Here is an 18,207-nt window from a genome sequence, read left to right as displayed (position 1 = left end):
GGGTAGAACAAATGATAGGCTAACATAAACTGAATAAGAAAATCCGAGGAATCCCATGTGCACAGGAGGCTTTGCAGAGCTCCTCCATGTGTGTAAGGAAGGGTATGCACTTGCCAATGACCAGGTACTCACATCTCGGGAGAGTCTAAGCTCCCACGTCGGGTTAACTTCCAGGCATTGTACAGGAAGTGAAATCTATGTTAGAGCTGTAAAAACTGCCTCGCTGGGTGTGTGCAGAGTCCCTCAGCAAACACTAGGAGCTCTCTGGTTCAAAGTATCTGATCAGGAAATCTCTGTCCAGTGATTAGCTAACTCCTAAGTGGAGAAGAGACTGCAGTGGCTCACACATGTCCAGGAATATGCAGAATTAGTTCAGAAAGTCACTAAGCAAAGAAATAACAAGAAAGGAAGTAGCAGCAGAGGAATCCGATCCCAGAACTGCCATATTATTAAAATTTCTAATTTTCAACAAAAAATTACATGACAGTTTAAGTTTGAAAGAATGACCCATACATACTTTGAGTAGACATTAAACACATTATTTGCAAAGAAAATATAAAAAGGCCAATAAAAATATAAAAAACTCTTAACATAGTCATTAGAGAAATATTAAATCAAAACCACAGTAAGATCCTACTCCACATCCACTAATGTGGCTGTAATCAAAAGAACAGGCAAAAAGTTTATGAGAATGTGGAGAAACTGGAACTCTCTACTCCTGGGTATGTATCCAAGAGAACTTAAAACAATATCCACACGAGAAGTTGTAGATGAGTGTTCATAGCAGCAATACTCATCATAGCAAAAAAGTGGAAACCATCCATATGTCCACCCAATGAGAAGTATAAAAACAAAATGTGGCCTATTCATACAATGGACTCTTCAACCACATCAAAGGAGTGAAATACTGACTCATGCCACAACATGAATGAACCTGAAAATATGCCAAGTGAGAGAAACCAATCGTGAAAAGACCACACATTGTAAGACTCCATTCATATGCAATGTCCAAACAGGTAAATCCACAGAGACAGGCAGTAGATTAGTGATTGCTAGGGTACAATGGTTGGGGGAAGGACAGCAAACAATCTTCATGAAGATTTAACTTAAAAAAGGAAAATACAAATTGTATGTACCAAATAATCTCACTTATTGCCATTAGCAAAATCAGCAATTGAGACTTTTTGATAGAGGGGTTTTAAAAAACTTTTCTAATTATTTACAGGTGGCATAATTATCTTTGTTAATTAGCTGAAAGTAAAAATATTTTCAATTAAATGCAGAAGAGTTTTATGCATGATTTTTAATGCCAAAAACTATAAAACAAATATCAAACAGGAAAAAGTTTAAATAAGTTATGGTTCATCAACAATCACTAGAAATGACAACTACAAAGATATGCAGCCATTTGGAGAAATAATTTTATTACGCAGAAAAGAAAAGCAGCAAGCATGGAATTTTAGGTACTCCATTAAGAGATAAAATCAGGTTTCTATGGAGATTAAGGATCAGGAAGAAGCAACAGAAATCTAAAAATGGTGAAGAGAAGTAAAGATAAGAGGGGTGGTATGAAGAACACATGGGTGAAGGAAGTTGTTAATCATTTTTTAAAAATAATAAAACTCTTTAGGCTAAGGGGGAGGGAAGAAACTAATATCTATCCAGCACATACTATGTATCCGACAAAACTCAGTAGGCCTGAATTCTTCAAACCCTACATATTCCAAAAAGACTGACCGACCCTTGACCAGCTCTGGGGAAACAACCTCCAAGCCCTTGGGATGCCTTGCCTGTGGCCATGCCGCTTACTAAGCTGGGAGCCACGGCCCAGGCTCTATCAGTTTGATCTGATATTTGAGAGGAGAGAAAGCGGCGAAGGGCAGCCAAGTGTGTACTCCGTGCCTGCATAACCCAGTAGAACCCTGCCCACTAAGGCCTGAAGGAGCCTGGCTGGTGCGTGATGCTCTGTACTATCACACAGCTTCGCAGGGAACGTTACAGCCATACCTGCACAACTCCGCCAGGACAGGACAGCTGGAAGCTGCGGCCTGGTCTCTCCCTGATGTGCCTTTTACCTTTGCTGATTTTAAGCTGTATCCTCTACAGTAATGCCCGTAACTGGGAGTGTAAGGGTTTTCCTTGAGTTCTGGGAGTCCTAGCCAGAGCGGTCATTCCACCCTCACAGCGATTCTGCAAGGCCAGTATTATACCAAGTGGAGGGTGTGGATGTGTGAGAGACACCCGCCAGAAAACAGACGGTGAAACAAGGGCCTGGAAGACGAAGAAGGGAAGGGATCTGGACTACGGTTATTCATTCTGTTGTTGTTGTTATTTTTAATCTGTGCCTAGTTTTATTCTTTTGTTTAAAAATTGTATTTGATATGGACATATATGGAGTGTTGAATGCATATTTTCAACAGAGGTAATCACAATATTGTCTATATTGTCTGTTTTCTGTAGTTATCTTTATAAATAGACACTGAAGGGCCGGCAATGTGGTGCAGCGGGTTAAACCGTTGCCTACAGTGCCAGCATCCCATATGGGCACAGGTTCGAGTCCCAGCTGCTCCACTTCCGATCCAGCTCTCTGCTACGGCCTGGGAAAGCAGTAGAAGATGGCCCAAGGTCTTGGGACCCTGCACCCACATTGAAGACCTGAAAGAAGCTCCTGGCTCCTGGCTCCTGGCTTCGGATCGGCGCAGCTCTGGCCATTGCGGACAACTGGGGAGTGAACCAGCGGATGGAAGACCTCTCTCTCTGCCTTTCCTTCTATCTCTGTGTAACTCTTTCAAATAAATAAATAAATCTTTAAAAAAAGAAAAAAGAAATAGACACTGAATTAATCTAATGTAGGAGATAAGGTTGGCAGGTAAAGTGTTGATCACTAAAGCCAATCTGAAAGATTAATTCAGCATTTTGCCTGTACTTAATCAGGTCATGGTTTCTTAAGTTAGTTTTGTTGAGTAGTTCAACTCTTTAATACAAGGTTTGACTTCTTTCAAAAGACACCCAAATGAGCAGGCATTGTGGTACAGCAGGTTATGCTGCCATCTGCAGTACCGGCATCCCCTATAATCACTGGTTCAAGTCCTGGCTGCTCCACCTCTGATCCAGCTCCCTGCTTATGGCCTGGGAAAGCAGTGAAAGATGGCCCAAGACCTCTCTCTGTAACTCTGCCTTTCAAGTAAATAGAATAATTTTTTTTTTTTTTAAAGGACAGCCAAAAGGGACTAGTAAACATTTCTGAGACACAGAAAGAAATTCAACATCACTACTGCCATTCCTACCTAAAGTATATAGCTTGAATCTCATCATGAAGAAACAAATGCTAGCTGAAGGCAGTCTACAGTATTTGCTACAGCTTCCACAACTCTCAATGCACGAATAGGAGGAAGACGCAGGAAAGGTTCCAATTTTAAAAAGACATATAAAATTGGATGATCGTAGATGGACATTTTTGGGACAACTGATCAAATCTAACTATTAGATATTATGCTAATTTTCTGACTTCAATAATTATACTGTAGTTTTGTAGGAAGATCTATTGGCTTTAGAAAACTTAACACTGGAATATTTAGAGAGTAAGCCTAGAACTTAAACAGTTCAAGGAAAAAAGTGTGTGTGTGTGTGTGTGTGTGTGTGTGTGTAGAGAGAGGGAAGGGCTGGCGCTGTGGTGCAGCGGGTTAAAGCTCTGGTCTGCAGCACTGGCATCCCATATGGGAGCCAGTTTGAGTCCCAGCTTCTCCACTTCTGACCCAGCTCTCTGCCATGGCCTGGGAAAGCAGTGGAAGATGGCCCAAGTCCTTGGGCCCCTGCACCCATGTGGGAAACCCGGAAGAAGTTCCTGGCTCCTGGCTTCAGATGGACGCAGCTCCGGCCATTGCAGCTATTTGGGGAGTGAACCAGCGGATGGAAGACCTCTCTCTCTTTCTCTCTCTCTCTCCCTTTGCCTTTCAAATAAAATAAATTAAAAAAAAGAGAAAGGGAGAGCAAATTTGGCAAAATGTTAACAGTTAAGAATCTGAGAGAAAAATATTTGAAAATCTTTATTGTAAATTTTCTGTTAATTTGGAAATTATTGGTTTCCTTAGTGCCATCTCCTCATGAAAATAAAGTAAAAACTAACCTTGAGCATGCTCCAAATGAATTACATCCAAATCAAAACAGGGGACCTACCCAAACTGTAAATTCCTTGTTTAGTTTTTAGAAGAAATTCAGTACATTTAAAAAAAGGGGGTTATAAGATACAAATGGGCACAATATATTTTACATCTTACTTAATGTGGCTAACAACCATATGTATGTTACCTGTTATGAATTCACAGTTATAACTAATATCCAGCTCAAAGTCTGGCTTTAAGAAGCTGAAAGAAGTAAAAACTTATGTTTTCAACACGAAATAAATGAGTAACAAATTATTTTATCAAATAATAAAAATTTATATAAACACAGCTCCTTTTTCCAGTGTCTGAAAACTGAATTGCCTGTACTAAGTAGATGTTTACCGATTTCATTGTAGATGCCTCAAGTTTAAAGTACTTTAGCTCTCGTCTGATCTACCTTACAGGAGTCTTGTGAAGTATTGGGATAATTTTGCAGTCCCTGTTACGGACATACAGGAAAACTCAGTGAGTCGGTAGAAGATCCTGAGGCAAAATCTGGGGTTTACATCTGGTGCTTCGCAAACTTAACTAAGCTGCAAACAGAAACACGAACTGAAGAATTACAACAAACTGTACATTCAGACATCTTGGCTACCTTACAATCCTGCATGACATTCACATTCTGCTTAGAAGCAAAGAACGGGAACGTCAGGAAACTCTGAGTAAATACAGTCCAAACAGGGTTTATACAAACTGCTCCTCTTATATTGGAAATTAACTGATTTATACCTTCTCATAAAGTCTTCTTTGTGATTCGAGTTCCAGCTGTCTCATTTCGAGGTCTTTGGCTGTGCTAGCAATTTCTTGATCTCTCATTTGTACCTATGGCCAAACAACAAACTGTGAATACCAAAAATAATGTAAAAATAATTCTTAATGGGTTTAGTAATCTTACCATCTCAACAACCAAGTTAGAGGATTTAGAATAGGAAGGAGATTTCTGAAATCAGAGTAGGTGACAATATATTAAGACTCATGTGGAATCTAGGAATAATCTCCGAATGAAAGTTGTTTAATTTTTTAAAAAAGATTCCCATATGTTCATCCACCCAGCCTGGAAGAACAGATGGCAGCTCTTACAGTAACCAATAATGAGTGAGAAAAACCTGAGCAATTTAAATTTGGGATATAGAGAAACAGAGAATGTTTAGTCTCATAAAATGTAACATTTATTTAATGTTCTTTTTGAGTAAATTTCTACATTTTTTATAAATTTGCTATGACAACTAATACTCTGGGGTTAAAATTATCATGGACTACTCAACCTGGAAGTGCTTTGCTCAGACTTAGTTAATTTAGAGCTCATCCTTTTCCAAAGTTTAATTACTTGGAAGCTTCTCAGTGCTACGTACGGGAGGGTTTGGATGAGGTACTCTCTGGACTACAGAAGCTTCAGATTCATCTTGAATATCTGTCTGCCTAAAGCTCCAATCATTCTTGTGGATGAGAACAAAACACATAATAAATGTTTCAAACAACTTTTTTTTTTTAAACAACAGAAACCATAACCAATCAGCCATCTACTTCCATGCATTCATTTGGCAAACTTGTAATGACTGCATTACTGCCTGCACTCACAGGGTAAAGTGCTAGATATTCTTGACTAAAAGACATGCCATTCAACATCTATATTAGAAGAAACAGTACAAACAAGAATACGTGGGATATGCAGAGACACACATCTAAGGGGGAGAAAAACACAGCATGGAAAGCAGCTAACTTAAGGAGGTGACTTAAGCAGCTGAACTGCGAGGAACGAGAGTAGTCACAATGCCACAATGCCCGGAGCAGAAGGGAGGTTTGGCACGGCAAATAACATCTTAGGAATTTCAACTACAAAAGCTCTTCTGCTTATGAATTTTTGGAAATGCAAACAGCTGTGTGCCAGAGCAGGAACAGATCCACTTTGCTTCCTGCTAACAGATGTCCTTGGTTACCTGCACCGTCACTTTGGACTCAGCCAGCCTTTCCTGCTGGAGTCGGAACTATAAGTGGGGTCTTGGCAGCTGGCAGGACAGGAGGCTGGAAGCGTAGCCAGAGGCCAGGTCGGGACACTGAATGGGCTTTTTAGGATTCCCTGACCAATAAACGCCTTCCTTTATCTCACAAGTGTTTAGAATAAAGACAGCAGAGCTCTGAGCCTGTATAACTTTTGGCAAAGAACACACAACTTTTCTGCAATAATGTAACATAAATCTTACTCACTGGATGAGATAATAGAAAGGAACTGCAGATTTTAAAATCCAGTTTAAAATTAGCTTTAAACAAAAGGACTTTCACACTATAAAAATAGATTTGTAGTAGATAAAAATATTTCAAAAGACTTAAAGATTTTATTATTTCATGAAAGCTAGGATTGAAACTCCCTAAATTAATGCTTAAATTCAGTAATTCTTAATAAAAATTCCAATAGGATGGAAAGAGGTAGTGGCTCAGAGAGAGCAGCACAATCCTCAAAGTCTGTTTGCAGTGCTGAACACCTGAATACTGAGGAAATCCCTGAAAGGGAAGACTAACACGAGAACTAGGCTTAGCTCACCAAACATTACCAAGCTACTGCCATTCAAACCGTGTGGACCTGGCTCAGGAGCAGAGCAAGAGAGAGATGAAGTATATACAGGGGCTTACTTATTTGCGAGAGAGACAAATACGAGTTCCTATCCACTGGCTCACTCCCCAGATGTCTGTGATGGCTGGGGCTGGGACAGGGACAGGGACAGGCTGAAGCTGGGAGCCAGACCCTCCCTTCAGGCCTCAGAGTGGTTGGGAAGGACTCAAGTACTTGAGCCGCTGTCTGCTGCCTCCTAGGGTCTGCATTAGCAGGAAGCAACAGTCAGGATCCAGAACTGGGTATCAAACTCAGGTACTGTGACGTGGGACATGGGTGTCCTACCTACCAGGCTAAATGCCCATCCCTCACCACAGTGAATGAGACCACATGGAGATGCCTGAGAACTGGAACCAAGCACACCGAACCTTTCTCTCAATTTCATCATCCAGCCTTCGCAGCTCCATCTCACGCTGATCTTGCTGAAGCTGCAGCAAACGCCTTCTCGCAGCATCCTGTAAGTGCATTTCCTTTATCTTCAGCTCTCTCTTCGCAGCAGCAAGTCTTGAGTACAAGATACATCAAGGACAAGCATTCACCAATAGCGTCTACGTTGTTTTCACAGTAATAGCTTCCTGCTACCTATTTTGGTACACTTTCACAGTTTAACTGGTGCCACTGTAGCACAACGCTGCTTGACATGTGAGTGAAGGATGCCCAATTACACAAGTCTACACTCACGATGATGACATGACAAGACCGGCCATTCTTTTCACTCAAACTTCTAGCAGCTCTACTGGACTCACATCATTTCAATAGAATTGATGTCCTTTATTTGAAGGAAGAATGCCAAGAAAACGCTCTAATGCTATCAAACATGGCACACATTTCCTCTTAGAATTTTAGGAGCACACTAATGGCTCAGGTCTGTAATTATTTTTTTTTTTTTTTTTTTTTTTGACAGGCAGAGTGGACAGTGAGAGAGAGAGAGACAGAGAGAAAGGTCTTCCTTTGCCGTTGGTTCACCCTCCAATGGCCGCTGCGGCCGGTGCACCGCGCTGATCCGATGGCAGGAGCCAGGAGCCAGGTGCTTCTCCTGGTCTCCCATGGGGTGCAGGGCCCAAGGACTTGGGCCATCCTCCACTGCCCTCCTGGGCCACAGCAGAGAGCTGGACAGGAAGAGGAGTGACCGGGACTAGAACCTGGCGCCCATAGAGGATGCTGGCGCCGCAGGCGGAGGATTAACCAAGTGAGCCATGGCGCCGGCTCTTCAAATAAATCTAAAAAAAAAATAAATAAATAAAAGACAGCTGGCAGAGAGCGAGATAGAGGCAACAGGAAAAGAAGTGAGAAAGACTTAGCAAACAAAATAACTCCTTGGACTCTGAGTTTTGATAAACTCCAAGGTGGGTAATTTTTTTTTTTTTAATTTTTTTGACAGGCAGAGTGGACAGTGAGAGAGAGAGACAGAGAGAAAGGTCTTCCTTGGCCGTTGGTTCACCCTCCAATGGCCGCCGCAGCTGGCGCACCGCGCTGATCGATGGCAGGAGCCAGGTGCTTCTCCTGGTCTCCCATGGGGTGCAGGGCCCAAGCACTTGGGCCATCCTCCACTGCACTCCCTGGCCACAGCAGAGAGCTGGCCTGGAAGAGGGGCAACCGGGACAGAATCCAGTGCCCCAACCGGGACTAGAACCAGGTGTGCCGGCGCCGCTAGGCGGAGGATTAGCCTAGTGAGCCGTGGCGCCGGCTGTAATTCTTTTTAAACCCACAACAGAAATCTGTTTCATAAAGTTCCACCCGAGAATAAGAACACTCACAGAGTGAGTTTCCCAACAGTTAGGCCTAGTCTAATTCCTCATTCTATAAATTTAATTAAACATTTTCACCTTATTAACACAGACTTTACATGAGCATTTAATACTTCCTCTCTTCCAAGGTATTAAATGCACAGTGAAATAAGTACTTTTCATTTCAATTGTCAGGTCATATAAATATGTTTAAAACATAATTTAAAAAATTATATTCCACTAATGGCAACTTCCTAGCACTCTATGACAACATATTTCTGCCTATCAGAGGATGTTTCTAAATAATGTCCTTCAAGGTGCATTAGATCTAATGTTACTTGGGAATAATCAGTGTAAATTGATACCATATTTAATAGTATAATTTTACAACTACATTTCATTTTTTTAGAAAGTGCTATATATTCTACTTATTAAGTATTTGTTTAATGGAAATTACGCTGGGTAATTCTATACACAGTGTGGTTCCTTAATGATAAAATGAAAGGAAATGAAAATCACCCAGCTAACTCACTAAGTCCGGATTGTTAGAGGGATAAAGCATACTTCTGCCTCTGCTGCATCATCTTCTCTTCCTCTTGTAAGAGTATTTGTCGTCTTGTTTCTTCGGCTTTACGAAGTAGTTCTTGTTTTTCATACCAAGCTTCATCTTCCACTCTCTGCTGGTCTACTTCTGCTTGCATATCTTCAACTGTCTGCCTTAAGTAGGCAACATCAGTTGTTATGAAAATGCAAACATAAGTCCCCAATCAGTACATAAAACATATATCAGATTAGTGAGTAAATGATTTTTACTTCCATGTGTAAGAATTAAGTATCTTTAAAAATATTTCCAGAGGCCAGCGTTGTGGTGGTAGCATAGCAAGTAAAGCTGCTGCCTGCAATGCTGGCATCCCATAGGGGCACTGGTTCAAGTCTCGGCTACTCCACTTCCGATCCAGCTCTGCTATGGCCTGGGAGAGCAGTAGAAGATGGCCCCAAGTGCTTGGGCTCCTGCACACATGTGGGAGACCTGGAAGAAGCTCCTGGCTTCTGACTTCGGATCAGCATAGCTCAGGCTGCTGCGACCAATTAGGGAGTAAACCAGTGATGGAAGAGACCTCTCTCTCTCTCTCTCTCTCTAACTCTGACTTTCAAATAAATAAATCTTTATTTTTTATTTTTGACAGGCAGAGTTAGACAGTGAGAGTGAGAGTGAGAGAGAGAGAGAGAGAAAGGTCTTCCTTTTTCCATTGGTTCACCCCCCAAATGGTCGCTACGGCCGGCGCGCTGCAACGATCCGAAGCCAGGAGCCTGGTGCTTCCTCCTGGTCTTCCATGCGGGTTCAGGGCCCAAGCACTTGGGCCATCCTCCACTGCACTCCCGGGCCACAGCAGAGAGCTGGACTGGAAGAGGAGCAACCAGGATTAGAACCCGGGGTGCCAGTGCTGCAGGCGGAGGATTAGCCTAATGAGCTGGGGCACTGGCAATAAATAAATCTTTAAAAAAATATTTCCAGTCTTCAAACTTTAATTTTATACAAATATTTCATAATTTAAATGTATTTTGCATTAAAAACTTTCGTGTATTTGTAACAGGTTTCATTTCTACCATGGAACAACTGTTGAATGATTACCTCTCTCTCAGGTAATCCAATTCATCATTCCTTATTCTTTCTCGTTCCTGTGTCTGATAGTCCACAATAAACGTCGGATATTGGTTAAATACTGGATATTGCCCCTTTGTCAGTGCTGTAAAAACATCAAGCATGCTGTCTGGATGGATATTACTAGGCGTGGTCTCCATGAGATGATAAACTTCTCTAATCACAACATTTATATCCAGGTTATTTCGATGGTGAAAAAAATACTGTAAGAAAACATGGTGTTTAAATCAAGATTTACCTAACAATGCAATGATGAGGTAGAATTAAAACAAAAGTTTAAAAATGTAAGTGTGAATTTATCCTTAAGATATTTTTTGCAAATTCACTAAATTTTTCTTAACCTGTTTTTAATAGAAGATTCACTTTCATGACATTTGTAAATAAAATGATTTACACTTTAACTAAAAATGAAGGTTTCCAATACATTAGAAATCTAAAGAATGCATCCACAATCCAAAATAAGTCAGAAAATAAACTGGCCTTGAAAATAAATGAGCTTGATTCTTAAAAAATATCTGAAATGGCTTCACTTTATGTTGTTTCATTAGCAGATCTAAATTCAAAATAGAAACATATGTGCCATGTGACCATTTAATAAAAATAGTTTAATTTGATAGGAATCACAAAATAAATCATACATAAACACATAATACCAACCAATGCATCCTGTTTACCTAAAGAGCCTCTCCTTTTCTCTTTCCTTAAATTTTATTTATTTATTTGAGAGAGAGTGAGACAATGACTGAAAGAACATGCTCCCCAGTCTACAGGTAGACTCCCCAAATGCCAACCAGGGCTGGGGCTGGGCCGGGCTGAAGTTGAGAGCTGGGAAGGCAAGCCAACTCTCCCACATGAGTGGCAGGAATCCAATCACCTTGAGACTTTCCCACTTCCTCCCAGCGTCTGAGTTAACAGGAAGCTGGTATCAGCAGTTAGAGCCAAGAATGGAACCCAGATACTCCAGTGTGTAACGCAGGCATGTTGACAGCTACGCTAAACGACTGCTCTGAGCCTCTCCTTTTACAACCACCTCGGTGCTTCCCTTCAGTCACTTTCTTGCAGGACTCAAAACTCTCCTGGTTAACATCTCCACGAGTCAAAAGTATCCACACTCTCCCAGACCAGGGGGCCACTCAGAGGATCAGGCCCAGAATAAACAGCTACTCAGGTTTTCAGTATCCTTTAGAAAGGCAAAACAAACACAAAACCCCAACGTTATCATGATTCTTTTTGGAAGCTACAACTGCTAAGACTAGTCACCTTCTGGAATTGCAGGTTTAACTATCTATAAGCTGGAAGAAGGCATTGTGGCACGGTGGGTTAGGCCACCGCCTCCAATGCCAGCATCCCCTGTGGACGCTGATTTGGGTCCCAGCTGCTCCACTGCTGATCCAGCTCCTCACTAATACGTCTCTGAAGGCAGCAGAAGATGGTCCAAGTGCTTGGGCCCTGCCACCTACATTGGAGATATGGATGAAGTTCCAGGATCTTTGGCCTGGCCCAGCTCTAGCCATTGCAGCCACTGGGGAGTGAACCAGAGGATGAGAGAACTCTTTAACTCTTTCTTTCAGATAAATAAAATAAATTCTTAAAAAACATTTATCTACAAGCTGCCACTTAGCCCCAGTGCCCAGCATATAGCAGGAACACAATAAATGGATTTTTTTCAATTGGAATTTGAGAACCCCCTCTTAGGAACGAGGATATTTACCTCAAAATCATCTTTGAGATTACAGTTGAGCAAAGGAGCTCTAGAACATCTGTTGTAGGCTACAACAGTCATCAGGAGGAATGAAGGATGGTTGGAAAAGACATTATCAAATAATTTCAGCCACTCCTCTCTTGTCAGTACTTCTGAGAACACAGTTTCAAGAAGAGGCCACGCATATAGCTAAAATAAATAAGGAAAAATGTATTAGCTTTCTAGGGCAAAGTAAAAATAGAGTTGCTGATAATATTCTCTTACATTTGATTTAAGCTATGAAAATTATAATATTACATACATAATTATGAAAAGAAGTATGTTAATTTGGACCCACTATAAACTTTCAGGAAGACAGTTTAATGAAGAAAAAGAATGGAATACTGTTAAAAAATACAAAATATAGTATGCCTCTTATTGTATTTCCTGAAGAAAACCCTTTTATTTACACTAGAATCAACGTTAGCTTCTAAAACCTTATACCTCTCACCTGGGAAGTTACATCATGATTGATGAAGTGCTGTAGCAGTTCCTTGTCATGAAATGCCAACACGTTTTCTATCATGCTCAGAATATTGATGGGAGGATTAGGAAAGTATTCAAACCAGTGTTGACACCAATTGACTATGAGGGAAACAAAAGAATATTTATTTTTAAATATATTTCTATATTCTCAATATAGATGTGGCAAATCTTAAACATATCCGCTTTTAATGTCCTTGATATGACTATGAATAAATAAGAGAAAAATAAATCTATAAATTGTAGAAGAATAGATTTAAAAACTATAGTGTTGGCCGGCGCCGCGGCTTAATGGGCTAATCCTCCACCTTGCGGCGCCGGTGCACTGGGTTCTAGTCCCGGTCGGGGTGCCGGATTCTGTCCCGGTTGCCCCTCTTCCGGGCCGGCTCTCTGCTGTGGCCCAGGAGTGCAATGGAGGATGGCCCAAGTCCTTGGGCCCTGCACCCGCATGGGAGACCAGGAGAAGCACCTGGCTCCTGGCTTCGGATCAGTGTGGTGCGCCAGCCGTAGCGGCCATTGGAGGGTGAACCAACGGTAAGGGAAGACCTTTCTCTCTCTCTCACTGTCCACTCTGCCTGTCAAAAACAAACAAACAAAACAAAAACAAAAACAAAAAAAAACTATAGTGTTAACTCAGTTATCTTAGGCTTGTAGAAATTTTGCAGATTATTACAAGCAGTCATTGAAAAGAGTCTCAATTAAAACAAACAAAACCAATTTCCCAAAGTATTCCTGATCCTGGTTAAAGGTCATTCAGGTTCTTGCTGACTCATATTTTATTGATCTCACTATTAACAAATGACCCTTTTAGAAAAGGTGTATATTTAAGCCTTCATTAAACATCATCAATGTTAACACACCAATCTCTTCAAATCTACTAAAATTCCTGTGTAATTAAAATTAGAAAAGCTCTGGGGTGGGTGCTGAGGCGTGATGGTTAGGCTGCCACTTGGGATCTGGTATGAGTCCTGCCTACTCCACTTCCAATCCAGCTTCCAGTAATGCGTCTTGGAAGGCAGCACATGATGGTTCCAGTGTGGCTTCCTTGTATCCACCTGAGTCCAGATGGTGTTCCAGACTCCAGGCTTTGGCTTGGCACAGCCATGGCTGTGGTTAAGGCCATCTGGGGAGTGCACCAGGGGATGGAAGATCTTCTGAGGCTAGCTTCAAGTCACTTGTACTCTCTAATCAGCACAACCCCTCACTCTCAAAAGCCCTATAGAAGTTTGTTTTGCTCAAAAAGCCTCTAACTTCTCCTTTACTTATTACTAAACTCTGTTATTTTAAAATTTTTAGTTTAGAGGTAGACAAATGGAAAAAAAGAGCTCCCATTTGCTGTTTCACTCCCCAAATGCCTACAACAGCCAGAGCTAGGCCAAGCCCAAGCAGGGAGCTGGGGACTTAATCCAGGTTTCCTATGTTGTTGGCAGAGACCCAACTACTTGAGTCATCACGTGCTGCCTCCCAGGGTGCACACTTCAGGAAGATGGAGTCAAGAGTGCAGCAGGAACTCAAACCCAGGGACTTTGCTACTGGATGTGGGAGTCTTGACCCTTTTGCCAAATGTTCATTCACTGCTTTATTTTCAATATTAAGTTGTAATTTTATTCTTTTTTTTTAAGGATTTATTTATTTATTTGAAAGACAGAGTTTCAGAGATAGAGGGAGAGACAGAGAGAAAGTGAGATCTTTCATCCACTGGTTTACTCCCCAAATGGCTGCAATGGCTGGGGTTGGGCCAGGCAGAAGACAGGAGCCCAGAACTCCACCCAGCTCTCCCACATGGGTGATGGGCTCAGGCACTTGGGCAATTCTAGGCTGCCTTCCTAGGCACCAATACCAGGGAGCTGGATGGGAAATGGAGCAGCCAGGACTTGAACCAGTGCCCAGATGGGATGCTGGCATCACAGGCTGCAGCTTAACCTGATGCACCATGATGTCAGCCCGTTTTATTCTTTGGTATGAGATCTTCTCTCTCAAATTATCAATAGAGCAACTGCTGCTGTGGTGTAGTGGGTAAAGCTGCCGTCTGCCACACTGGCAACCCATATGGGTGCTGGTTTGAGTCCTGGCTGTTCTACTTCTGATCCACCTCCCTGCTAATGCACCTGAGAAAGCAGAAGATGGCTCAACTGCTTGGGCCCCTGTGCTCACGTGGGAGACCTGGAGGAAGCTCCTGACTCCTGGTTTCAGCCTGGCCCAGCCCTGGCTGATGCGACCATTTGGGGAGTGAACCAGTAGATGGAAGAGCTCTCTCCCTACTCCCATAGTTTTGCCTTTCAAGTAAATAAATACAATTTTTAAAAATGACCAATAGAAGCCTTTATCAGCAGAATATTGGATTACTTATTGGTTTATAAAAATCTTCCAATTCTGGAATACTGTTACCTCATTTATTATTGAGCATTTATTTTCATTATTTTTAAAATATTTCTTTTTATTTATTTGAAAGGCAGAGTTAGAGGAGAGAGAGGAGGGAGTGAGGGAGGGAGGGGAGGAGAGAGAGAAAAAGAGAAAGAGAGAGAGAGAGAGAGAGAATAAATGAATGAATCTTCTATCCACTGGTTTACTCCCCAAATGGCCTCAAAGCTCAACTCTGGGCCAGGCTGAAGCCAGGAGCCAGGAATTTCTTCCAGGTCTCCCACATGTATGTAGGAGCCCAAGCACTTACACCATCTTCCACTGCTTTCCCAGGTACATTAGCAGGGAGCTGCAAGAGTGGAGCAGTCGGGACACAAACTGGTGCCCATATAGCATTCTGGTGTTGCAGTCAGAGGCTTAACCTACTGTACCATAACATTGGCCCCATAGTAGTGAGCATTAAAACTTGAGTTAGTAATTAAGTCATAAATAAGACCTTGCAAAGACTAAGGCATGAGAAAGATTTTAACTTTTACAAACTACTGCTCTTAAATAAATTAACTTTTAAAGAGAAACCCGGTTCAGCAATATTTACTAAGTACCCATTATGTCTCAGACACTGCTAGTTCTAGGAACTTAAAATGTTACACACAGGGGCCAGTATTGTGGTGCAGTGAGTTACACCGATGCCTACAACACCAGCAGCCCATGTCAGAGAACCGGTTCGAATCCCAGGTGCTCCACTTCACATCTAGTTCCCTGCTAATGTGCCTGGGAAGGTAGCAGAGGGTGGCCCAAGTGCTTGGGCCCTTGCCATCCACGTGGGAGACCTGGATGGAGCGCCAAGATCTGCCTGGACCAGCTCCACCTGTTGTAGCCACAAGGGGAGTGAATCAGCAGATGGAAGATCTCTCCTCCACCTCCATCTCCTCTATCACTCAACCTTTCAAATAAATAAATAAATCCTTACAAAAAACAAAAAAGCCACTCACATACACAAAGTCCTACCCCTCTATTTAATCTTGATTAATAGACCACTGTTTTCCTAGTGAGAGAGAAATCCTGCTGTACACAGTAATCATCCGCCTTCCCTTAAGTATCTTTACTCGGCTTTGGTGCCACCACACAAGTGTGGGTAGGGGATGAGGGCCAGAGCTGACTGACAGCAAAATATAGAGAAAGGATAATGGTGTGCAGATTCTATCTGGCCATGAAAGCAGTGTTTGAAAAGACTTGTATAAATATATTCCAAATCATACACAGAAGAGACTGCTTTCCTTCAAAATTTCTTCTAGGTCCCAGGCTAGACTGGAAGTCTGAAGTCCTTTATAACAGTGGCATATCCCAAATAGTGCTAACCATTAGAGGGAGCTTGGTCAATGTTTACCAAATAAAATTAATTTTGATGAAAATCAAAGCTACTCATGCTAACTCTTACAGAAGGAATGATAATCTCCCAAATTAAGGTTTCATGTAAGAAAAGTTAATCTTCTAAGCATATAACCATATGTTAGTTATCTAACAAGATTGTACCAGAAACAAAAAACACAGTTCTGCATGCCTACCTAAATTAGATATAATCTGCTTCTATTCTTTAATTGTGGCAAATTATATATAATTTGCCATTTTAACCATACAATTCAGAGGTATTACTTACACTCACAATGTTACAAGGGTACCTTAAGAAGTTTACAGAAAGGGGCTGGCATTGTAGCACAGCAGGTTAAGCTGCTGCCTCCAACAGCATTGTAGCACAGTAGCAGTTCAATGGGCCATCTGCAATGCCAGCAGTTCAAGTCCTGGCTGCTCTACTGTCTCCAGCCCCCACTCAGTATATCTGTCTCTAATAAATAAATGAAACAGTAAATTAATAGTTTAAAAAATAGTAAGTTTAGTGGTCAGCACTGTGGCGCAGCAGGTTAAAGTCCTGGCCTGAAGTGCACGCATCTCATATGCGCGCCAGTTCTAGTCCCGGCTGCTCCTCTTCCGATCCAGCTCTCTGTTATGGCCTGGGATAGCAGCAGAAGATGGCCCAAGTCCTTGGGCCCCTGCACCTGTGCACGAGACCTGAGGAAGCTCCTGGCTCCTGGCTCCTGGCTCCGGATCGGTGCAGCTCCGGCCATAGTATCCATCTGGGGAGTGAACCAGTGGATGGAAGACCTCTCTCTCTGTCTCTACCTCTCTCTCTAGCTCTTTCAAATGAATAAAATAAATATTGAAAAAAAAAGTTTATTTTGGTGCAAAAAACTTTAGAAGTCCATTCATAGTTTTTTTCATGATATGCATTTTTCATGAACTTTTAAAAATACCCTTGTATGCAATCATCACCCATATCTTTCTAAAAACCTCATATCATTTCAAAGAGAAACTCTAAGGGCTGGTACAGCAGGTTAAACTGCCACCTGCAATGCCAACATTCTATATGGGTGCAGGTTCAATCCTGGTTGCTCTACTTCTGATTCAGATGCCTGCTAATGTGCCTGGGAAAACAGCAGAGGATGCCCCAAGAACTTGGGCCCCTGCCATCCACATGGGAGACCCAGATGAAGCTCCTGGCTCAGGACTGGTTCAGCCCCAGCCATTGGGGCCAGTTTACCAGGACAAATTTTGCAAGACTCACTTGTCTGTGTTGATGACAATGGGCAGTACACAACGGCTGGGAGTTCAGGCCGTGGAGGCCGACCGCCTCGGTTCAAACGCTTGCTCTGCCCAGCCTGACCTTGGGTAACTTAAGCTCTCTGGTGCCTCTGTCTCTTTTATCTATAAAAATGGGATAATACAACCTACCTTAAAGGCAAAGCACTGAGAATAGTGCTTGGCACACAGAAAGCATGCAGCAAATGTTAGCCAGGGGTGATAAGGATGAGGACGGTGATCAACACTTGGTTGCTAAACAACAGGCCCTGTGCACCGAGTGCTTTACATGTTTGTAACAAGTCTATGAATAACTGACTTAATAAATGAGGGGTCTGCTGCTTTCTTACCAACAAAATCCAGTCTATAACAGTATCTTCTAAAATGTAATCATACCAATTTCCTTACATATAGAAAGGTTTACATATAAATGTTTGAAATGTCTCATTTTTTGCTGCAGATCTGACTGCTTCATATTTTTTTATTTAAAAGTAGAGAAATCTAGAGTTGCTAAACATTACAAAGGTACAAAGACATCAGGGAAATGTATGAGAACCCATTCTTGTTTCATTCTATAATAAACATCTACTTACTTATGAGAGTAGCAATAACTTCAAAACAGATGAGCTGGTTGTTCTGGAATAATTTTACAAATGGAAACGCCAACAGTGGAAGATATGGTGTGTCACTGAAGATGGCAGACCAGTGAGCTAATGCAGATAGGGTTCTGTGAACAAGACAAGGAAACCAAGTCCAGAAAACAGTAACTTATTCCCAAAATTTATCTACATACATAAAACAGTCACGTGATAAAACATTTGCTACAG

At 41.8% G+C, this 18,207-nt stretch overlaps 1 protein-coding gene across 7 annotated transcripts in view; it reads right to left on the bottom strand.

Annotated features, from left to right (window-relative positions):
- The window catches only part of TBC1D31 (TBC1 domain family member 31), a 64,125-nt gene that overhangs the window by 12,817 nt on the left and 33,101 nt on the right, over window positions 1–18,207 (bottom strand). For all 7 annotated transcript variants that reach the window (XM_070075448.1, XM_070075446.1, XM_070075447.1 and 4 more), the window contains 7 exons: window positions 17,974–18,107; window positions 12,354–12,487; window positions 11,873–12,052; window positions 10,132–10,364; window positions 9,063–9,215; window positions 7,140–7,275; window positions 4,893–4,985 (listed from right to left, as the gene is read on the bottom strand). In XM_070075448.1, the coding sequence (XP_069931549.1) occupies window positions 4,893–4,985; window positions 7,140–7,275; window positions 9,063–9,215; window positions 10,132–10,364; window positions 11,873–12,052; window positions 12,354–12,487; window positions 17,974–18,107 (1,063 nt within the window). The remainder of the gene's footprint in view (window positions 1–4,892; window positions 4,986–7,139; window positions 7,276–9,062; window positions 9,216–10,131; window positions 10,365–11,872; window positions 12,053–12,353; window positions 12,488–17,973; window positions 18,108–18,207) is intronic.

The sequence above is a fragment of the Oryctolagus cuniculus genome, chromosome 6, assembly GCF_964237555.1.
Source record: "Oryctolagus cuniculus chromosome 6, mOryCun1.1, whole genome shotgun sequence".
NCBI lineage: Eukaryota > Metazoa > Chordata > Mammalia > Lagomorpha > Leporidae > Oryctolagus > Oryctolagus cuniculus.
Note: the sequence above shows the minus strand (reverse complement) of the source record. Positions and strands in the feature narration are given on the sequence as shown.